At 44.4% G+C, this 24,506-nt stretch overlaps 2 protein-coding genes across 8 annotated transcripts in view; one reads left to right on the top strand and one right to left on the bottom strand.

Moving 5' to 3' along the window:
- Positions 1 to 7,942, top strand: part of slc16a10 (solute carrier family 16 member 10) — a 162,989-nt gene extending 155,047 nt beyond the window's left edge. The window contains exon 7 of the transcript XR_011178893.1: positions 7,933 to 7,942. The gene's annotated coding sequence lies outside the window, so the exon portion shown is untranslated. The remainder of the gene's footprint in view (positions 1 to 7,932) is intronic.
- Positions 1 to 24,506, bottom strand: part of fynb (FYN proto-oncogene, Src family tyrosine kinase b) — a 74,598-nt gene that overhangs the window by 18,971 nt on the left and 31,121 nt on the right. For 5 of the 7 annotated variants that reach the window (XM_069161842.1, XM_069161840.1, XM_069161837.1 and 2 more), the window contains 2 exons: positions 12,488 to 12,744; positions 5,634 to 5,730 (listed from right to left, as the gene is read on the bottom strand). In XM_069161842.1, the coding sequence (XP_069017943.1) occupies positions 5,634 to 5,730; positions 12,488 to 12,734 (344 nt within the window). In that variant the 5' untranslated portion in view covers positions 12,735 to 12,744. Of the gene's footprint in view, positions 1 to 5,633; positions 5,731 to 12,487; positions 12,745 to 18,890; positions 19,261 to 24,506 lie in introns of those variants that run through there. The other 2 variants (XM_069161843.1, XM_069161839.1) reach the window with 2 other exon arrangements.

Consider the following 24,506-nt stretch of genomic DNA (forward strand, 5'->3'; position numbering starts at 1 on the left):
GATGGCGACCGTTTAGGGTTTAAGAGTTTCACACTTCCTTTTTGGAGGTTCTGAGTGCATCATCCTGGTGCTTGTAGTGTTCTGATGTTTCTGTACTGACAGTGGGTAAAATAGTGACTGTTAGTACACAAGTACAACATCTGGAACGTCCCTTAAATTTACAGAAAGACAGCAATGCTGAGATATTCCATCAAGAAAAAAGATGAACTTTTTCCATCCTGTTTGTTGGCCTCTGCACTCAGTTACTTGTGTGTGACGTTGGCGAGTTGATGTCTTTAAAAGAGGTGTGTGTTAAATGTCTATAAAGCAAAAAAAAAAAAAGGGAAGAGGAGGAAGGAAGAGAAGACTCCTTGAAGACGCCCACACAGCAGTCAGTGTCTTTCTCTGATCTCCTCTGAACGAACCAGCAGCTCTCGTCCATCCTTCCTCTGCACCTAAAACTCTTTCATCTGGCTCGCCACTTCTCTGCTCATCTTCTATCTTCCTCTGGTCACATTTCTCTCATTTCATCTTTTCTCCTTTTATATCCCCTCTTTCTTGTGCACTTTGAGCTCAAAAAAGTCCATTACACTTCTTACTTCCTCTTATTTTTCCTTTTAAAAGCCTTGAAAATGATTCATTACCTTGGACTGTTAAAGTAGTGACGTTACTGCAGCACATGAAACAGAGCTTCCACTTAGAAGGGAAGGAAATCTATTCATTATCTGCTGCAATATTGAAATCTGACAGACAAGTGTAAATGAATGCACTGTGACGGATAAGAACGTTTTGTGAATTCTCACATTAAGTGACCATTAAAATGGCGAAATCTGACCAATCTTTCCATTATAGAGAAGAAATCTCTATAATAAGACAGGTGGACAGCCTAATTTTAAATAGACACACCGGTCCTCTACAGTAAAACACGAGATAGACACGCTTTGGGCTGCCTAGGCGTGAAAGTTACACATTTTGAAAGCGTGAAACTTACACGCATGTAAATTTCATGTGACGCAGGATCATGTGACCAAAATCTTCAGCTCAAGTACAAAGGACATTAGAACGATGGAGGGGGTTACAGACCGCCGTGAGGGACGCTGAGGTTCAAACCCAGCAGGTGAAAAAGTTTTTCTTCATTGTTTTTTTGTTGCCTAACACCGTTGTTATCCAGTAACCCCGACCACGTGTTTTTGCAACAAGTTTCCTTTTCCTGTAAATCACATGCCTCTAAGGATGCTGCAGGTTTCATTTTTGTCCACCACAGGATAATGTGCAATTTTCACGCAGAGACAGTGCAAAGCGTGGCGATCTCACATTTTGCTGTGGTGGGTTGGCGTGTCTATTTCACGCTTCGCCGTTAGACGGATGTGGTGTCCCCTGATACTTCCAGCAGCTACAATGTAGAGATGGCAGACAGAGAAGAGGAATTAAACGCTGAGTCAATGCTTGACAATCATAAAGGTAGAAATCCATTTAACCAAAAGGTCCAGAGATCAATTTATAGACCGACAAACTGTTTCTCAGCCGAGCATAAAAACGGCTTTGCAATATTGAAACTTTTTTGTTTTGGATTAATCCGCCTCGGTAAATATTCCCCAACAATCGCACTAATTCCTCCAGTCCTGAGCAACCTTTCCTTAAAACTCACATGTCTAGCTATAAAACTAGATATTTGTGACTTGTTTTTAATAATAACATCTCCAATAGCAAATTTAAAGGTGTAAAAAATGCATCATTGGTTTCGATATTTGATTTGCTGACATGAAGAAAATAACGGTAAATATAAAGTGGAAGCAGACGGCGGAGTTGTGTGTTTGTCATCCCGTCTTCTCTCCTCCTCCCCTCTCTTCTTAAATCGGTGTCTTAAGGGACAGTTGGCTTCACTGGTTAACCATCGTTACCAAGAATGCACTATCACACGCGCACACTTCCTCCCCTCATGTCTGCGCTTTGAAGCACCGTGCCGCCCGGTGGTGTTTCTGTCTCTCACAGAGGGACGGTTGTGGTTGTGGTTGTGTTTGTGTTTGTGTTTGTGAGAGCGATGCTGAAGACAGAAAAAGAAAAAGTGAAGAGTGGAGGAAGGGGGAGGAGAGAAGGCGGCGTTGTTGGCCCTTCATTTATGCTGAAAAAAAGCCACGAGGGGGATCTCCCGAGGACAACGGCCCAGGCAGAAACCAGGCCTGCTTCATTTTGTTCATAGAGGATCCCTCGGGGGTGGGGTGGAGGGGGGGGGGGGGGGGGGGGGTTGGGAGGGGGGGGGGGTTGGGAGGGGGGGGGGGATGGGGTGTCAACAATCTGCCTTCTGAGGGTAAAAAGTATGCAGAAGTAAGAGGATGCGTTTGGTGTCAGTATGTGTGCTCTCTTGGAGCTGGAGAGGCGGGGTGGGGGTGGGGGTGGGTGGGGGCAGGGCTGTCTGTCCCGCTGCCTCTTTTGTTTCCAGAAACAAACCCCCTTAAACTAACGCCACGAAAAGACAGACAACAACAACAAGAGTAAACAAAGAGCTCCCTCCTGTCTGGATGCATTCAGAGCTTTCTCCCTGTGGTGACTGCTGATGAGCGTAATTAAACACAGGCAGCCATTCACAGCACCACACACTGTTATTCACAGCCTGACGTTGGATCACAACGATTCTAATTGAATTCACTAACGTAAAAACAGGAGCTGCTTCCTGGTGATGTCTGAGGGAGCTGACGGTGGGTTGTAAACAGCGTAAACATTCAGGGATGCAGGCCGCTTCCTGGAGGAGGCCATCATGGAGCACAAGGGGACAACACAGCCTTCTTGTGTCCTGAGGCGGGGGTGCTGGAATCTCTGGTGGGCCCGCTTCACATGAGGCCCGCTGGCTCAGGCATCTGTCAGTCACTCGCTGCCAGCTCTGACAGGCGGGAGCAGAGGAAGGCTGCAGGCCTTTTACCACCTCGGTCCAGCAGGGGGCAGTGTGGGCGGCTGGAAGCAACTTATCTGAGGCTGGGTCAAACACTGAGGCGTAGGTGGACAGCGGGGAGGAGGGAGGGGTGAAGAGGCAGCTCTGTCTGGCTCCTGGTGAGGAGGAAGAGGAGGAGGAAGAGGAGGAGGAAGAGGAGGAGGAAGAAGGAGGAGGAGGGAGGAAGAGAAGGAGGAGGAGGAGGAAGAAGGAGGAAGAGGAGGGAGGGGAGGAGAGAGGGGTGAAGAGGCAGCTCTGGCCTGGCTCCTGCTGAGGAGGAGGAGGAGGAAGAGGAGGAAGAAGTGGAGGAGGTGGAGGAGGAGGACGAGGGAGTGTGGGCTCTAATGTCTTCCTGCTCTGGCTGCAGCCCAGCAGTTGCCGAGGTGTGCGGTGGAATGTGCGAGACGCCGGGCGGACAGGAAGCTACATGGGTGTGGTGAGGAGGAAGACTGACCCTGCTGGACCAAAGGCTGAGGTGATGAAGAAGTCATGTACAGTAGAGAGCTTGAAAAATTCATCAGGAGACGGCTTAGAAAGCATCTGCATTAACAATGAATATTCAAGATTCTGTATGTAGGTGTGATGCTATAACTATCATTATTTAGTCTTTTCCTGGATTTAGTCTCTCAGGAAAGATGCATTAACAATAACGAGGGCTGGAGACAGGATTTAAAAATACTGAAGTCCACCTGATCCCCCACTGGGACCAAAAACGTTTCTAAAAATGAACAATGAAGTTTCCTGGAAAGACCGAAGTCTGTTGGTAGAAATTATGAAACTAAAATGAAATATTCCTTTATAAAAAAATCATGAATAAATTCAACTGAATTATTAAGCCACAATAATGCAGCATCGGTGTTCACTGGGACGGATTTTCATACTGGTCTAGAAATAAATGGGAATCAGTGACTGTCTGAAATATACGTCCAAATCAAATAATCCAGAAAGTATTTGAAAATGAAATGGTTAATAAAAGTATAAAGTTTATAGTATGAGCCATAAAACCTCAGAAACACGGTGGTTTGGTCCCAAAAGGGAGATCAGAGCAAATAACCAGCTTTAATAGCATTATTATGTAAAATAGGTTCGCTGTGAAGTCCTTCTGATGGTAGATTAATATAAAAGCATTCCCTTAGTGTCGGCTATCTTTTAGCTAAGAACCAAAAAAAAGTCTTCGTAAAACTAAACCTAAAAATTTTACTTAAAAATCCAATAATAATGAAGCAATATTGAAATTCTGTCGTTTTGCTGGTTGTTTGTCTATTTACCCAGAAATCAGAGAGCTCGCAGTGTAATGACAGAAAATCAGTTTCCTTCTAAAACCACAGTGAACCCATCGTCCTTCTGCAGTGCTGCTCTGCACATGCAGCCTGATCAGAGAGAAAACTAAAGGAGAGCAGGGTCAGAGCGCCGTGGCAGCAGCCGGCCGCCTCCTCACGTCACTGCACCGCTGCAGAAACCCAAAGAAGCAGATCAGCAGGCCGAGACAAAGACAAGGAAGAAGCATCTGCCAGCTCAGGTCAGGATGGTCAGAGAGCTGGCGGATGATCTTCTCTCACAGACACGCACGCACGCACGCACGCACGCACGCACGCACGCACGCACGCACACACACACACACACACACACACACACACACACACACACACACACACACACACACACACACACACACACACACACACACACAGTTTTGCAGATCTGCGGGTCCAAGTCACAGACTGGATATGAAAGTGTTCGTAGCTTCCAGGTCTGTAAAATGGCTCCGATGCAGAAGTGTCTTCAGCTGCAATACCAGAGAGTGCCACTAGAGGTCGGCTCCAAAAAGCCTCCGGCTCCATAGACTCCCATTCAACTTCTCTCATCAAATCCAAAGTGAATAAAATGTGTCCATCAGTTATCTCGGTGTTGTTAGCTAAAGTCACTCCTTCTTATTAGTTTTCTGGAGGTCCATCTGAAAATAATCCCTCATTCATTAGAAAAGAAGATTCAAAAAGACCTGTTTTTGGGGGCGTGTCTGTTCGATTGACAGGCCTGTGGTGCAGTCAGGTTACAGCTATCGGTGGGCGGGACGTAGTATCGTCAGGTTTCCAATCAGATCGGTCAGATCCACCGCTGGCTCCTCCCCCAGCTCGTCCAAATATGGTCACTTCCTGCTCCAAACCGCTCCGAACTAACAAGATGGTGACGGACAGAATCTGAACTGAAGTATTCATAACGTTCACAAACCAACGATGACGTCCCTGCTGGCTGCCAATTGGTTCAAGTTTAGAAGGAAGCCTTAACGGCCCGTCACACTCATCGTCACTAGCTGGAGACCAGAATAAACTGTTTACTCCTGATTGCCATGTTGCTTGTTCAATCCACCACTTTTCACCTCTTGGAATGAACTGCATGTGAAGAGCAGCCAGGCCTTTTTGGGGTTTAAGCCTTTTTACATGTGTAAAATAGTTCCAGGTTGGACTTTAGAACCACGCAACGTTTATGGTTCTATAGTTTCATGAACTGAGGCAGTAAAGCAGTTATTTTGAGCTGTCGGCTGCTCCAGATTATGAAACCATAACACTTCTCTTCCATGCACAAGCTGCCACTTTTACCTCAGCTGGAATGCAAAGCCACGTCTGCTCCCTCCCGGCAGCTGGAGCCGCCCCTTCAACAGAGCAGCACAATGGGAGACTGGCATCTCCTCTGAGTGCAGACACCCCGATAAGCAGCTGCAGTGACTTACGTGCTGTTGATAATCTGGAAGCGCTCTCCTTTCCTGAAGCTGAGGTCGTCTTCTGTCCGCGCCTCGTAGTCATAAAGTGCCACAAAGAGGGTGACTCCTGCAGGAGGGACAGAAACACGGCGTCAGCACGCGGCAGATTAGCAGAAGAAAACGAGGCTTAAACGTTCACGTTGAATTGAAGGCGGCTGCGGGACACTGGAGTCATGTTGGCACTAATCTCCTCTGTGTCCATGTGCAGCCGGTCAGTGTGGTCAAATCTTTACAGTCAATAAATGATGATGATGAACTGAGTGGAAACAGCTCATCAGGGACACAATGGGTATTTTTAAGGATATTTTCCTGATAATAAAACCTCAGTATTGCAACATATAACTGGCCACGTGGCAGCATTAGATACCGGTGCTGTTGGACCGTTATTGGACTCAGGATGGCACTGGTGGTTGTTCCACCACCTCTGATCTGGACTGAAATATCGTAACAAGCGGGGACAACTGGTACCACCTGCAGGTCCAAATGTTTCATTTAGCAGATTTAAATATTTCTAAATCTACTCCATGAATGGGCACCAAACTCTCACGGCTCCCAGAGGATGTACCACAATCACTGTTGATCGCCACCATGAGGCTGACATCGCCGGTAAACCACAGTCCCACCAGCCTCAGTTGTACTTTGTGTTGTGCGATAATTAACAAGAGCTTGCAATGCTAACCATTGAAAACATTACGTGCTAAACATTGGCATATGAGTTTTAGGACGCTGAAGTCTCTGCTGGACCTTGAAAGCAGCAGGACGGGATGCAGACTATCACAACCTGAAAATGATTTACATGTCTGAGATCAGAGGCCACGCCCCATGTGATGAGGTTTGGTTTGAAGTTCTTTCATCAGGGAGGCGGTCATGTGCAGCCAAAAGGAGGCTAAAGGCCCGTTAAGGTTGTGAGGAACTAGTTTTAAGATGTGCTGTCCAACCACATGAGAAACTAAATGTGCTTTTTGTTGTTTTTGAGGGGAATGAAAAGGATAACAGCAAATATTATCGGACGTTCTGTCCAGGGACACATTAACAGGTGAAGTGGGAGAATATCAGGGAAAGTTTTTGTGTATCTATCCAATCATACGGCGTGAATTTCAGACAGACCATAAATTCTGCTTACTACAGCAGGATGTTTGTTCTGCCTTCAAGTGCGGCCGTTCTGAACAGCCATCAACACTTTTCTTTCGACGAGCTCACATGACGCCTTCGTCCCGTTGTAGCGTAGACTTCTACTCGCTGTGACATCATCGCAGCTTTCCCGGGGCTTCATATTTGGAGACTAACCTTTGTAGAATCTCAATTCTTTCCACAAACACTATCAAGTCAGCTCCTGTGATCCTCCTTGACACCTCCCCTCACTAATCGGACTCATTTTACTACAGTAGCTCTCACCTCAATATCTAACAGTAGCACTTTTCTCACTCTTACACCTCTTTCCTTGCTTTTAGTAAATGTGATGGAGTAGTTAATGCTCATTGTACAATGTGTTAACAGATAACAGCAGGAGGTTAACCATACAAATGAGATTTATGAGGAAGGAAAAAAAACTCTGTGAATCTGACATTTTAGGTGTAAAGAGCGGAACATAAATATAACAAAACACGGGAAGAAACTTTGTTTTGCATCAAAAATGAACACTTGAACATTTTGGGAATCGAAGGAAATCAGTGTAACCAGGTCTCGACTCATCACTTCTTCAATTTAATCAAGGCAAAATGTAAGATTACATCGTGAAATGATGAGGCACTCCTTCTCATGTTGTTATATTGTAGTTTGAGAACTCCATCTGTAAATGAATTCCCATGCTGAATCATTCAGGGAATAAAACACTGAGATCTCTACTCGGTCACTTGTTTTTTTCTTCATCACCAAAATCCCTCCAAGAAAGTTTCAGAGGCTTTGCAAAGGTGCAAAATTGACCTTTCAAGCCTGCGTTTGTGCCTGCCTGAACCCCCCCCCCCTCAGACTGGATTGACAGATTAGCAGGGCAGCCAGAGGTTCTTCGTTGAACCGTCCAGTGACAGGCGGTGGGATTCAGGCTGCTTCAGTCCAGTCGGACTCCCATTAGACGGGCTAAAACTCCAGATAAAGACCAGCGGCCTGAAAAAGCTTTTTATCCATTGCAGCATTATCTGCCAACAACGCTGCACACGATGAAGAGCGGGAGCGACACACTGACTGAAATAGAGCAGAACGCTTTAGTGCAAAAAGGCTAAAAGGCCTTGAAATGTGATTCCACATTGTTTGAGTGGGGGGGCTATCCCAGTGAAGGGAGGGTTCACCTGGACAGGTCACCAGTCCATCACAGAGACAGAAACGGAAACAAACACTGTTCACACCCTCATTCAACCCTAAGGGCAATTTGTAGAATCACCAATTAACCTGCCACGCATGTCTTTGGATGGTGGGAGGAAGCCGGAGTACCGAGAGAACCCACGCAGGAACGGGGAGAACGGACTCCACACAGAACGGACCAGGGAACCACTGGGCCGCCCCGGGGAGTCAGTTAATACATCTTAAAAGTAATTCGGATAAATTTGGCCATTCCATTTGTTTTTATTGACCTTCTTGAATGAAACACTTTGGATCTTTAAACAGGTAAAACATGAGCATGATTTTCAGCCAGATCAAGAAAACTGAAAACTATATTTCCTCAATTAGAGAAATAAGAGGCGGAGCGTCGCTCCGGCAGCAGAGCGTCATTTCACAGTAACTGTTGGTGGTGTGAATGAAAACAGTAAAAGACCTTTATAACCTATTTTTTTTTGGGGGGGGGGAACCCTCTGGGGGGTGGGGGGGGTCGTTCCCCTCAAGAAAGCCCTTAGAACCTGAAAACGCTGCATGTTTACAACCTGTCTGGTCTTCTGCTAATTTTCTTGCACTATCTGAGAAAATATTACTGAGTAAGTCATTATTATATTGTTATTACCAAGAATAATAATGGGCAGACATATGACAACAAAAGCCAGATTGTAATAAACTACTCTGGTGTTTTAAGAGCTTGATTCTCTGATATGAACCATCTTCTCTGAGACGACTGCAGCTGTTCAGCTGTTTCATGCTGCTGAGTGTTTGACAAACGAGCACTTCTTCCAAGTCCACTTAAACCTGCTTGATGTCATTAATTCAAGTCATTTCACATCAGAGCCTCTCAGCAGACGAGGAGTATCGACATGAGGAGGTGAGGTGAGGCTGAGAGGACTGCAGACGGAGGAACGTGTCTGCTGTGGGTCCATCGGGTCAGCAGATGGCGTTGGGTACAAACTGGTTTATTGATTCATCTCGAGCTGTCTGCTGGGATACGACGCAATTCGTTACATAAGGTCGTGGGACTAGCTGTGAATTTCCATTTGAGGAAATGACATCGGCAAAAAGATCAACTGATAATCGATAGGACGTCTGCCCCAGCAGTAGTTTGGGCTCCATGTGGTGTGACCATAGGGGTGATTGGGGCTGTTAGGAAAACAACTGTGTGCTAACAGAGGTTGAAAGGGAAGCGTGGCTCGAGTCCAAACTCTCCCACCAGAAGAAAATTAAAACGCTAAACCTCTCTCTGCTCCTCTGCCACGCTGTGGATTTGGATTATACAGCACAGAAAATAATCCACACTTCGAGGGAGAGGGTTCCTGCTAAATTGAGTGGAAATGCTGAGTTCCTCGGTGCAGCGGCCCGGGCTCAGTCCAACATAAAGGATATCCTGAGTAGGAGTATTCGCTACCGAAACAATGAGCCCGCTGCACAAAGGCCTGCGCTAATACCAGCCGGACGTTCCTGACAGGGCCGGGCTGGGTCGGGGAGGAGCTGCAGCAGCGGCTGCGAGGGATTCGGGATGCCGTGGGAAGTCTTCAACTGCACCAAGAATCTGTGTGTGTGTGTGTGAGATTGAGTTCTCACAAACCATCACGAGGTGCAGAGAATAACTGAAACTGTGAAGGAATGAAATTAAGAGAAATGATCTCCACAATTCAGGCTGTGTTGCTGATAGTTTCTTTCTTCTGTCAAACAATAAAGGCTGATGTCTTCACACCATTATCACCCGTCTCTGTGATGCTTGTACCATCTGTCTCTCATTTACCGAGTCTCCCACACACCAGCTCCCACAGGACGCTCACAGCTGAAAGGAAAGACTCCACCTGATGAATGTTCTACTTTACTTCTGTCATAACTTTTACTTGTGGAAGTCAAAAGACAGAATTGTTGGAGATGGAGGAGCCGGTGGGGATCCAACCAGCGGGAGGTCTGCCTTCAACTGAGCTCGTTTAGGTTGGGATCAAGCAGCAACCAGCAGTGACATCGCCCGTCGGTTTGTGAACATTATGAAGCCTCCAGTTCGGATTTCGACCGGCGCCATCTTCCTAGTTCGGAGCAGGAAGTGACCATATTTGGACGAGCTGCGGAGGAACGGAACTGATCTGATTGGAAACCTGACGATACTACGTCCCGCCCACCGATAGCTGTAACCTGACTGCACCACAGGCCTGTCAATCAAACAGACACGCCCCCAAAAACAGGTCTTTTTGAACCTCTAGAAAAGAAGGAGTGACTTTAGCTAACAACACCGAGATAACTGATGGACACATTTTATTCACTTTGGATTTGATGAGAGAAGTTGAATGGGAGTCTATGGAGCCGGAGGCTTTTTGGAGCCGACCTCTAGTGGCACTTTCTGGTATTGCAGCTGAAGACACTTCTGCATCGGAACCATTTTTCAGACATGGAAGCAAAGAGCACTTTTATATCTAGTCTGTGGTTTTATAACTAGTCTGTGGTTTTATATCCAGTCTGTAGTTTTATATCCAGTCTGTAATTTCATATCTAGTCTGTAGTTTTATATCCAGTCTGTGGTTTTATATCCAGTCTGTAGTTTTATATCCAGTCTGTAGTTTTATATCTAGTCTGTAGTTTTATATCCAGTCTGTAGTTTTTTATCCAGTCTGTAGTTTTATATCCAGTCTGTGTTTTATATCCAGTCTGTAGTTTTATATCTAGTCCGTGGGTGAGAGGGAGGTAGCATATAAACACTTCTGCTTCAAAATGTTCCAGAACGACGTGTTAGATATTCATTATATTTTTGCTGCAGTTTTCTTTGGACTGGGTTACTCATTTCTGAAAATGAAATATGCACATAAATCCTCAACTCTGCACACATGATCAGATGCAGAACTGCCTTGCACCGCCGGTTCTTTGTTCTCCTGTCATGAAACTTTGGGGCATCATTTCCTTGTTTTACCTCTGGTGCTGCACTCTGCTTGGATTTTATGCCTCACTGCTGTGAAAGTTCAATTAGCTTCAAGTTTTCCTTTGTTTGGTGTTGACCTTCTAATTTGCCTCTAATAAGATCTTAGCTGTTTGTGACATAACCTGAGAGCAGAAGGTTACACCATGATCTTGGTTTATAAGGACTGTAAATAAGAAGGTGGCACACTTACAAGCAATGTTAGTCCTTTTCCTTCATAGGAGAACATTTTAGAGGCCGTTTGATTGCATACAAAGTCAATGGAAAGAAGTGATTAGACTTCAAAACATTAAGTGACACAAATGTCTGTAGGAGTTAATAAAAAAAAATCATGCTCATTTGCAGAGACTTTATTCATCTGCAAACACAACCACAATCCCATGTAAACAGTGCAGTGCAAATGCGTAAATAATAACTGCACGTTTTCTACATGAGCTGTTTGAACACATGGTTGAGCGACAAAATGACCTGTGGACAGACACAAAATGGGATTCTGCTGAAGACAAAGAGTTTCAGGAATCAGTTGTTGCTCAAGCAATGACATCTGGAATACTTCCTCGTAAATATTAGAGCTTATCTCTGCGCAGCATTCGCACGCAGCAGTAGCAATCTCAGAACTTTCTTATGCAGCGTTGTACCAGCTGGCCCGGTGCGAACCAGAGCCCAGTTTCACTCCGTAAATATGAGTCTGTCACCCTCCATAGAGAATCGTTTACGGTCGTTCGTCCTACTGGGCGTCGACCTCAGGTTCATTTTAACCAATCAGCTCGTGCCGAAACCGGCCGACACTCTGCCACCGCTGCAGCTACCTACCGTGTCCACCAGAGTTTTTTTTTTTCCTGAGTAAAGCATATTTTTGAAATAGTTTTAATGAACGCCAGCAGCTTGACAAGGTGCTGAGTGTTTATTCTGCACCGAGTCGTTAATGTCCTTTTCCGGTCAATGAAAGCTGAAAACATATTAGCACTGCGCTTGTCACTGTCCAATCACAGTGAAGTAGGTGCGGGACAGACACGGTTAACCACTGACACTGCTCCCCGATTGGTCTGCCCTTCAGAGTGGCTGTGCAAACGCTGATATGAGTTACCAGACAGTTATCTCCTGCTGTGAGCTACATGCAGGCTAGCACCGAGCTACATTCAGCCCGAATGTTTTGTTTTATGTGAACTGTTGCACAGCGGTCATGAATGAAGAGAACCATTTATGTCAGCATGAGGAAGTTTTGTCAGCTAAAAATGTGTGTTAACATTTCAGAATTGAAAATCAAAGCAGCACAATAAAAAAATGGCTGACACTGATGTTACCATAGAGTTCATGAAAATCATAAAAACAGTCATACTGGTTTGATTTAAAGAGACATGAATGAACTGAAGTGTTAAAGGGGAAATCTCTATTAAAAAGAAAATGGCCTTGATTTTATAAACTTCATTATCATTCATCACGACTCTGTCATCTCATTTATCATTCCAGTTGTCAAGTTTTTGAAACACATCAGTTTTATTTATGACATTTTATATTTGACCAGGATTCAAACTGAGGATGCCAGAGGTTGGACACTTTTCTGATCATCCTGAGTTTCCCTCACCTGTCCCGCCGCGAGTCCTCAGCGTTCCAGTGTGAGAGGACGTGCTGACCCCTCCGAACACGGTCATCCCCTGGCTGACAGGGGCGTGGAAGTTGTTGTAGTTGGGGATGGCGGTGACCACGAGGCTGGGGTAGTGCTGCGGCGTGGGGTCGGCCCCATAGCGGTAGCCGGCTCCGTGGGAGATGCTGGTGTCGCGGTCGTCTGTGAGTTTGGTTGCCTCCTTATCCTTGCATTGCACGCAGCCCATTATCTATAATCTGTTCACGACAAGGGAGAGAAGAGACATATGGTTTGGTTTGAGTGGCACAGATTGACTTAAGCAATTACGGAAGCGCCTCGGTCAGACCGCAATAATCACGTTAAAACACCCTCGACTGTAATATTGCAATTATTCAACAAGTTACCAACTAAATAAAACGTGTGATCTAAATGTTTTCATATTGTGGAGCAATTCACTCAATGAACAAAGATATCTGATGAACTAAAAGTGTTGTGGTACGGGTGCTTGGAGCGACCAAAAAGGACCACAAGAGACCCGATTTCACCAAATGGGTCATTTAATAGAACTATAACAAGTAGAAACTACATGAAATTACATATTGTATGAAACTCAACTCTAATTCTATATTCCCATTGAGGAGGTGGAGTGATATTCCCAAGGTGTGATGTCACGTTCCAAATGTTCAGTTGACCAATCAGATCTCTGGGGCGGAGCTACTCGTTGTATAATGAAGTGATAAATCATAGACAGGTAGTGATTCAAAGAAAATGTAAACACATTAAATAACTGCAGAATGAACTCAGATTAGAAAAAGACAGCAGGTTGAGGCCATTAAAAGACCACTTTGGATCGTAACTCCTAAATGTGACAGTGGAAGATTACATCAATAATAACAAATAAAATGTAATAATGTGCAGGTGAAATAAAACTCAGGTCAGGACAACCTCAATTCAGGCAATAAATTCACCTTCCACTCTTTCAGCTCCATCTGTGGATCAATAATGTGAAGAACGAGCCTCAGCTCGGCCGCCCAGCACAACAAACGCAAGTGAGCTCATCACTCTGCTCAAGGCTTTCACTTCACACTGCTTTCTCTACAGCTGACATCCTTCCACTGGTTAGCACTCCGATCTGGGAGGCAGCCACCTTCTTGTTTTTTTTAATAGCCTGACACACAGCTTGGTCTCTGGATGACTCGCGCATGGTCAGGAGGAATAACGACTGATGTCCGGGAGGCCGGCCGCTGAAAAGGAGACGGAGCGGCACTGCTGATGGTAACGGAGCGCGGTGGAGGACAGCGAATGTTTTTTTTTTTATCACGGAACCCAACAATCAAAGTCTGAACCAATCAGCAGCCAGCAGTGACGTCACCCGTTGGTTTGTGAACGTTATGAATCCTCCAGTTCAGATTCTGTCCGTCACCATCTTTGCTAGTTCGTAGCAGTTTGGAGTAGGAAGTGACCATATTTGGATGAGCTGGGGGAGGAGCCAGCGGTGGATCTGACCGATCTGATTGGAAACCTGACGATACTACGTCCCGCCCACCGATAGATGTAACCTGACTGCACCACAGGCCTGTCAATCAAACAGACACGCCCCCAAAAACAGGTCTTTTTGAATCTTCTTTTCTAATGAATGAGGGATTATTTTCAGATGGACCTCCAGAAAACTAATAAGAAGGAGTGACTTTAGCTAACAACACCGAGATAACTGATGGACACATTTTATTCACTTTGGATTTGATGAGAGAAGTTGAATGGGAGTCTATGGAGCTGGAGGCTTTTTGGAGCCTAGTGGCACTCGCTGGTATTGCAGCTGAAGACACTTCTGCATCAGACTCATTGTTCAAACCTGGACGCTAAAAAGACTTTTATATCCAGTCTGTGGTCTGAACCTGAAGCCAGAATCTTCACCTGCCTTCCACATGTTCAAAGTATTCAACTCTTCTTCACCTTTCAGTATCAATCAACATGAGAGTTTGTTTAATTCTGGAAACACCAGTCAGAGAAAACTCAAGACATCCAAGTGATGTACAATCCAGCAATCAAAACTTGGGACAGGAAGCGATAAAAGCCCATCGATGTCATGTTATTAAGAAAATAAATGTGCTAAGTTTTGATTATTTTACAAAATTTGCTTGTTGAACTCATCTATGGATGTTTCAATAACCAGACTCCCCAGTGCTCAGTGACCTTGTGGTTCCACTCAGAGCTTCAGGCTCAGTAACGCGTGGAACATCCCGGAGGAATTTTAAGGTGCCCTTACGTATAAATCCTCATCTCCTCCTGGGCGTCAGCATGTGGAAGTCCTTACCAACAGACCTGGATCCTTATCTGGATCATTTTAAACTCAAACTGAAACAGCTTTTTGAGAGGGATCAGTCATGTAGCCACGAATGACCTGAGATCCGTTTTTTATGGTCTTATATTAATCTGTCTGGTTGCGTTTTGAATGTATTGTTGAGTCTATGAGTTGTTCTGTCTTTTGCGTATGTGTAGTGAGTTGTTAAGAGTTTTCTGTATTTTAAAGCCCATCTCGGGTCGAGCATTGCAAATTATCTTTGGCTATAAATGCTGCGCTGTGTCGCATCGGTTTATGCTACATACGTGTCCCTATACAAATAAACATTAAAAAAAAAGAAAAAAAAAGTGTACAGAATGATGTTACCAACGGGGCTACTCAAAGGGACACACTTCAGATGAAATAAAGACACCGGCAGCTCGTTAGTGAGCTCCCAGAAGAATCAACATTTCCCTTTAAAACAAACTGAAAATGAGTGCGTTGAAACGCTTCTTCAGACACAACAGGGCAATAAATGTCCGCCTCTCCTTGAAGACAAAGTGCCGGTCTGGCCTTCAGCTCCAGTCTGTCACATGAAAATAGATTTCACTCCCTGCTTTTTCTTTCTCTCTCCGTCTGTCTGCCTCATCCAACTTCAATGAGGAGCAGGACATTCATTCACTCTGTGACACGGTGGGAGGACAAAGAGGAGAATAACACACACACACACACACACACACACACACACACACACACTTCTTTTTATCTTTTTCATAAAACAATAATATTTCTCAGTTTTACAATTTTATATGTTGTCTTTGGTTTATTTGCAATTAAATACGAGCTTACGTGATTTGCAATTCATTGCATTCTGTTTTTAATTCACATTTTACGCAGCGACCCAACTTTTTTGGAAACACGGTTGAAATTTGATTTTATAGGAGAGAAATAATCATGATTATACTGGGTTACTTCTTGATAAAAGATTTAAATTAATGATAATTGCAATATTTAAAATTGTTGACGTACTGACGTCACTCTGTTATGCAGCGTAATACTGAAATACCGTTATATTATTTTACAGCCTTATTCCCCACTGCTAAATGCAAAGGATTCATATTTGATAAAATGTCATTAAGCCACCTGTCATGGGTGGAGACATGCACAGTCTTAAGGGCCTCCATATATGAGATTAAATACAGTCTGTAGTTGTGCCGTTAAATCTGCTGCAGGCTGACCGGTCCGTCTCTGACCCGGTGATTCTGTTCGCTCAGGCTGCGCTTTGTTGATGCCACTAAGACAAATCCTCGTCCAATCAGAACAGCAGCCTCACACTGACTGACACGCCGTGACCACGCCCACTTAATCACCCGTCAGCACAATCAGAGGTTGTCACAGGAAGTGGAGAGAAATCCAACCGTGTCATGTGTGTGTGCTTGTTTATGTGTGCTTGTTTGGTGTGTGCTTGTTTATGTGCGCTTGTTTATGTGCGCTTGTTTGGTGTGTGCTTGTTTGTGTGTGCTTGTTTGGTGTGTGCTTATTTGTGTGTGCTTGTTTATGTGTGCTTGTTTATGTGTGCTTGTTTGGTGTGTGCTTGTTTGTGTGTGCTTGTTTATGTGTGCTTGTTTGTGTGTGCTTGCTTGTGTGTGCTTGCTTGTGTGTTTTAAACCAAACAAGATAACAAATCTATACGCAGGATGAGCATTTCAAACTGAATCTTATCTTTTCTTGTTGTGCAATAATATATGCTCATTTTGTTTTTAATACTTGCAACTTTCAAGTTTTGTGTGTGTTGATGAAAATTAGATTTTTTTTTTAATATGTCCGTTCTGTCCGTTCAGCGTTCCTGTGACAGTTATTTAAGCAATAATCACCTTAAAACAGCCCCCAGTATAATATAGTGATTATACAATAGGTTACCAACTAAATAAAACATGTAATCTAAATGTTTTCATATTGTGGAGAAATTCACTCTGAAAATATAAACTTTTTGTCAGCGTGATCCCCGTTTCTATGGCAACAGACAGGGTATGACTAAGAACTGGAGAACAATCAGTAGACTTATGTAACGTATGTAATGTTTATTAGTCCGACCCTTAGCAACCACCTAGCAACAGAGAGGATTTCTAGTCTCCAACTGAATAAATACAGAACATAGAAACACTAAACTGCTCAGCTAGCCCAGTCTGGTTGGAACAAAGATATGTGATGAACAAAGATATGTGATGAACAAAGATATGTGATGAACAAAGATATCAGATGAACAAAGATATGTGATGAACAAAGATGTGATGAACAAAGATATCTGATGAACAAAGATGTGATGAACAAAGATATGTGATGAACAAAGATATCTGATGAACAAAGATATGTGATGAACAAAGATATCTGATGAACAAAGATATCTGATGAACAAAGATATGTGATGAACTAAGATATCTGATGAACAAAGATATCTGATGAACAAAGATATCTGATGAACAAAGATATCCATGAACTCATGTGTTTTTAACATTTTAGCACTGTGTCATGTGTTCAAACCAAACCGGTCCAGCTAGCCGCCGCTAGGATTGTAAGTGTGTGACTATCTGTGGTGTTACGGTACGGGTGCTCGGAGCGACCAAAAAGGACCAAAAGAGACCCGACTTCACCAAATGGGTCATTTAATAGATCTACAACAAGTAGGAACTACATTATATTAGATATTATCCATCCATCCATCCATCCATTATCTATACCCGCTTTATCCTGAACAGGGTCATGGGAGGGGGTGGGGGGGGTGGGGGTGGGTGGGGGGGTGGAGCCTATCCCAGCTCACTTAGGGGGAAGGCAGGGTTCACCTGGACATGTCGCCAGCCTATCACAGGGCCAACACAGCGATCCCACGCTCAGCGCCAGACTGCTGAGCATCTCTAATCGCGTGTGCTCGCAGCAGCAGCCAGCGCCGACTGAGACCACAAACCGCTCTGCATCCCGACTCTTTACATCACCCCGCCTGGCAGACACACACCCAATCAGCTTATATAGGGGAACAAATGTATTGATCCCTCTGAGCCAGATGGAAAGCTGCTCCTGTGCTGTTGGTAAATTATAATCTTTGGAGGAAGGCTGACAAAGGAGCAAGTGTATTTTCACAGAGATATACGGCTCAGCATTACAGCTGCTCACACACAGATGGAACAAGGTGGTTCTGATGCATCTACGATTTGTAAGTGCCATGAAATAACCTGTGTTATGATTTGGCGCTACATAAATAGAATAGAATAGAATAGAATAGAATAGAATAGAATTGAATTGAATTGAATTGAATTGAATTGAATTGAATTGAATTGAATTGAATTGAATCTGGTCAGGCGCCGATCACACGGGATGACTGACTCAAACACACGTGTAGATGCACCTTTTACACAGTATTGTTATTGGAACGAAGTATTTCCGACTCAGTTTGAGAAACCATATCCACAAAGCAATAAAACGGACTAGAAATCTTCTCTGTTGCTAGGTGGTTGCTAAGGGTCGGAACTACTACCTGGAGCAGGACACATTGCATACGTTACATAAGAGGCGAATGATTGTTTCCCAGTTCTTAGTCATACCCCACGTGTTGTCATGGGAACGGAGATCACACAGACAAAAAGTTTGATATTTTAGGAGGGAACTGTGCCACAACATGAAACCATTTTCATTACATATTTTATTTAGTTGGTTGCAAAGCGCATCGCTGTCGTTCCATTAGTGACGTTCATGTTCATGCAGGTGTCTCTGGACAGACATTTGATGGCAGCCCATAATACCGGACAGATGTTGATACTCTGTCTACATACAGACAAGTTTCAGTTGGTGCCCAATCAAGAACCAGAACCAGAACCAGAACTACACACATGCTGACAAATGAAAGGCAAAAAACAAGCTCAGTTTCAGTCCACAACGAGCCTCCAGAACCGCTTCAGTGCTTCTTTTCCTGCTCACAAAAGTCTAACGCGAAGTCACGAAGTCTAACAATCATTTGACAAACATTACAACCATGTTTGAGTTGGAAATATCTGCATTCAAATCTATTCTTCTGCTACAATAATACACAAAATAACACATTATACAGTTTAACAATCCTGTTTTTCTTACCAACTCTTAATTGGAACAATCGTTGAAGTAATCCGATCCCAGATCCATGCTGCTCTGCAGGGACAGTTGTTTGTCCGTCTCCGTCCTCGTCCTCAGGCCCAGTGAGGCCCGGCTCATCACTGACTGCTCTCTTTGAACTGAAGCCTCTTTCATCTCTTTATTTCCCACTTCCTTCCCTCCTTTTCACGCAGCCCTCTCTGCTGATTAATTATTCCTCCTTCGGAGAAAAAGCCGCCACCTGCTTGCCGTAGGGGCTGCGTGGCTGTTTACTCCCCCAGCCTGTCTCTCTCCCTCCCCATCCCAGAGGATGAAGAGGAGACCGACTGAATCACTGCTTCTCACTAGTCACTGCTGCAGAGTCTCCAAAACACCTACATGTTGGCACAGCGCAAAATGAATTCTTCTTCTTTTGTCAAAATAAAAGCTTGACATGGCAGCTCATGCTACAGAAATGTTTGTGTCCTCTCATGAATCATATCAGACCGAGCTCCTCCTCCCATGTTTCATCCACTTGTGACATGAAATCAATAAACGCCTGGCAAAAAAAAAAAAAAATCCAATTACAGAGCAGGACATGACCACTAGTGAAGTCGGATCTATAATTAGTTAACGTAAAAAGCTATTCATGGACTACTGGCCGGACAGAATTCATTAACTTCTTTAAATGGAGCCGAAGACCTGAAGCATCTGAAGATGTAAAGAGCGTGATTAAAAGAGCTAATGGGACCAAAAGTGATTAATTCAATGTGAAATAAGATGCTGACCACCTAAACGTCATGTTCAAGAAAAGGTGGCGGGATGAAGAAGGGTGGTGGTGGTGGTGGTGGGGGGCTGAATAATTGATGCAGACCTGGAGGTATGTCATGGTGTTTGGGGGCAGCCGGTGAGGGAGACGCTCCCGGGCAGCATCCATATTTAATGGGGAGGTGACGGGTCGGGTTCATTAGAAGCAAGAGACGCGTCTCCGGCTCGGAGGCTCTGATTGGTCGAAGGAGGGTGAAGGTAGAAAACCCTACAGGGAGGGCTGTTTCCAAGGCTGAAGTCAACCTTGAGGAATTGTTTCTGTGCGAATGGAAACACGTCCAGCCCAGAAGACGTACACTAAAAGTTTTTTTTTTTTTACATGACGAGGAGACATTTAATCAACTAAGACAACTAACTAACAGATAATGTCAGTGCACACGACGGGCGATCAATCAGTTCCAAACTGTTCCTGTTTGCAAACGGAGAGCAGCACAGTGATGTGCATGGAGGAGGGCAATCACTGACTTTTGAGAGGAAGTATTCCAAGTTTCAGTCTCGTCCGGCGACGTTAGGAGCGGCACTGTCCATCTGCTGTACCGGGCATTTTCCCGGTGGGCCGACACAACAGACTTATTTTTACTTTTTTTTTTTTTTTTTTTTTTACTTTATATATTTATCTATTTCTCTGAGCGACCCATAAAATGGGCAGATCTGCCCACAGCCGCACAGACAGACACTAAAGAGCACTGGATTGGCCCATTGTTGTTTTTTTTTATTGTCCCCAGTGTGGTCCCATAACCTTTTTAAGCCCCGCCCCTTTTGGACTATAATTACACAGCACATCTACAAAGGCAGATCGGCAAAAAGGAAAGTGCAGCCAAAAGAGACCTTCAGGCAGATACTGCACCAAATGAACCACTGATGTACCTTCTGCAGCAACTTCTCCAACACTCATCACTGCCCATATTATGTACATTAAATCATCAAAATTATATAAAAAAAAAAAAAAGAAAAAAAAAAAAAAGAAGTTATTTTCAGTTTTTGATTGGGGTCTAGTGAAAATGTACAACATGCACACATTTTAGGGTTCATCGCAGAAGAGTACAAATCATGTTTCTTCTCTTTTTACCTGCTCGGTTTCCTTCTACTCATAACGTGGCTTCAGTGTTTAGGGGAGTGATCAGTTGGTACCACGTCCGATCGATTGTGGTGAATGTCCACGGTGAAATCGCGAAAGCACACAAACTCGTGTAACTCAGATGCTGATCTTATAAAACAAGCATTTATGAAAGCTGACTTGCTGCGTGAGCACGACCGCGCTGCGCTCTTCACGTACAACAGGAACACTTCCTGAACTTGTTGATTGTTTCTCGTAGGTTCAAAAGCTGTGTGCTAATTTTGTCTTCCTGTTTATGGAGTAGAATAAGTTCATCTGAGCTTTTTACTCGACACCAGCTGTCAGCAGTGGCCGAATGAAGGCGACACGACTTTGAAAGTTGCAGGCTTTTAGAAACCAAAACAATGAGCTGAAAGGCAAGAGTTGAGAGGAACTGCGGAGTTTCTCTATGGGTATCAGCTCCATCTTTCACCTCACCATCGTTTGAGCCACTGTTTACATACAAATACTGTTTTAGGAGCTTTAAACCTTCGACTGCTGTAACATGATCATGTCTGTTCGTGTTACTCCAAATATCACTTCACTGATGGGATACAGAGAGATGTGCACCAATCACTGCGGCCCACCGCTCAGGAAATCTGCAAACTCGTGCTGTCGACGAATCCTTGGACTGTCCAGGTGACATCCGAGGGAACAGAGAGTCATGACAGCTGTGTGGCTCCGCCCACAATTATTTACCATGCCGCAACACTGAGCTGCCACCTATTCCTACAACTATGACCGCTCACTCGGCAGGACCGCCGGATGATGACACCAAACCTGCTGTTTCTCACCCTGTTAAGAGTCCAGGAGAGACAGGATGAAGCAGTTATCGACTTCCTGCTGGTGAGTCCTTCATCAGGAGGAAGAGGGTGAATACCAGAATAGAGAGACGGAGGTCGGCATGGAGTAATGATGCAGGAGGAAAAGATTACAGGGGCAAGAAGACAGGAAGGAGGAAGAAGAGCGGCTTATAGAGAGGAGGAAGAGGGCGGAGTGGGGAGTGAGGGGGGCGGGAGGTGGGGCGGAAAACTCGAGTGGAGTAGAGAGTCAACAGGGGGGGCGGTGATGAAATGGAAACACCGAGGAGAGAAACGCTGGGTGGCTCAGAGGAGGAGGAGATAGCATCCAAGCATCAAACCTCGCCTCTGCTCTCTGACGGAGAGATGGAGGATGATCAGAGTCTGGCCCGGTTGACTCGGTCCTTCCAAAGGAAACAAAGACTCATTTCAAAGACTTTATAAATTTTTCGTTAGCGCCAACATTATGTGGGTTTACAGGTCGTTAGAAAAAGCAGCCCATAAAGTGATCGAGCAACAAACTCGGGTCGGACAATTTCAACAAATTCACTGAGCTGATGAGAATTAGCTGACTTGGCAACTCTGCCGGCAACATGTTGCCATTTACATACATGAGGAGCCTGCTTCTGTCTTAATAAAAGATCTTTGTTTCAAAACCAACAGATCGATGAGTAAATGTGACACTTTTATTACTTCAAGCTGTTAAGTCAGAACGTTCGACAAGAAACAGTAACTAAGTATTAAGAAGGGATAATTGATGTTGATGATTAATTAAATCACTTTGATTTTTGAAAAATAATTTCTAAATTAAACCTGTAAAATTTCTTCTCACCCAGAATGACGTGTCTTTATTTAACCGTTCCTGTTTTTCTGATTGATATCATCCGTTTCTCCTATTTTCATTACTCTTTGGAAAACACTTTTTTTTGTGTTTTAGTGTTTGAATGTGCTCTTCTAAATACTTACTACTAAATACTTAGTGCTAAATACTGGCTGCTAAATACTGGCTGCTAAATAGTTACTGCTTAATACTTACTGCTAAATACGTACTGCTAAATACATACTGCTAAATACTGGCTGCTAAATACTGGCTGCTAAATACTTTCTGCTAAATACTGGCTGCTAAATACTTACTGCTAAATACTTATTGCTAAATACTTGCTGCCAAATACGTATTTCTAAATACGTACTGCTAAATACTTGCTGCTAAATACTTATTTCTAAATACTTACTGTTAAATACTTATTTTAAATACTTGACTATTGTTTTCCCAGTTACTTCAGTTTTTGTTTCCTCAGCTGCACCAAACTGTGTCCATCTTTCATATTTTCCAGTCATTATGACTTCAACATCACGCAAAATTATGCAACTTTAGTTTTTATGACAAAACTGATTAAAATGAGTTCATGGCGTGCCATTTGGGTCATAATTTACATAAAATACGAGACATACAGAGAAAACAACAGAAGTCAAATGTTTTGAATGTAGATGTGGCTGCTTTTTTTATAAACAGCATTTAGTCTGACACGATAATAGATATTGAGGTATAAAAATGACCTTACATAACACTAAACACATTCTTAATGAAAGCATAAAATGATACCAACACATCCAGCTCTTATGAATATTTTAGGTTTGAAACAGGAAGACGTTTCCCTTCCATCAGCGTCTGGCTCAGACCTTCAGAGGGACGCCTCGGCTGAGGCCAGCCTGGCCTGGTGCCACGGGGTCGCCGAGGTCACCTGGCACATCCCAGAGGAAACGCTGCTGACACACCAGCACGGCGGCAGCACCTGCGATCTCTGCCTCGCCTCCAACAACCTGGCCGTAATGAGAAAGAGCGGCCTCCCTCCTCCAAAACCAAAAACACACCCAGCCGACCAGAGACACCTCAACCAGTCGGGATCGAGAAGGAAAACTTGGGCATGGCTATTTTTAGACGGCCTGAAAACTGGCAGTAGCTCCGGTACAACTCTAGGGGGTGATTTATGACCTTGGGACACAGTTATTAAAGCAGGAAACGTGAAAATAAAAACATACTTTCACCAGACACGCCTCTACTATTCTCCATTTTGGCCTTCAGTAAGCATTCCTGCGACTCACAGCCTCCTGCACTGTCTGGTTCTGATGTATTTCGAAGCTCCTGGCTGGAACAGAGTCCAGACAGCAAAGGACCCAAGTTTGATCATCTTGTTTTCACCGTTTTCTGAACGTGTCCCCAGAAGAAGTCGACCTGAGGATGACCCCCGCCCTCATTATGATAAAAATCACAGTCGAGCCCACATTCACCCCATCAGGATGAGCTGCTCAGCCTGTAACGTGGAGATGATGGAGACCTCTGAGCAGCACGTAGAGGGCAGGTGTCAGTGACGTTTGGGCAGTAATGTATCTCCTGCCTTTTCTTCCTCTACGCTGCTGTTATGCTGTGGTTGCTATGGTTACTATGGTTGATTTCTCCTCTCCGGCTAGGATTATGAGCTGTCAGAGCTGCCCGGCTCGTCTGTGGTTCCGCTGCAGGAAGCCGAGAGGCCACATGCTTGTCTGCATCTCTTCCTGCTGGCTGAGCGGATCACAACAACGCAGGTCTCAACAATATCTGCTCCCATGATCCTCTCTTCCCTCTCCATATTGCATAAAAGGGCCATGCGCCTCTGGCCTCCCTGCTCCCGTCAGTCAAACTGAGGCGGGGGCGGGGCCAGCCGTGACACCATTGTGTCAGGGCGGCTCAGTGTCAGCAGCAGCAACACTGGCAGGATTGAAAAGAGGGAGGATGACAGTCGACACCTCAGAGCTGTTCGATGAAGATTATTTCCCCTCGTTGATGAGCCCAGTAGGTACAGGAATATCCTTTTTCTGGTGAAACTGTACGGCTGGAAGCTAAATGTGTGGTAACAATCATTCAATCATTTTAATGAA

The sequence above is a fragment of the Embiotoca jacksoni genome, unplaced genomic scaffold (genome assembly GCF_022577435.1).
Source record: "Embiotoca jacksoni isolate LCO1_2020_lvr unplaced genomic scaffold, fEmbJac1.0.p SCAF_29, whole genome shotgun sequence".
Classification (NCBI taxonomy): domain Eukaryota; kingdom Metazoa; phylum Chordata; class Actinopteri; family Embiotocidae; genus Embiotoca; species Embiotoca jacksoni.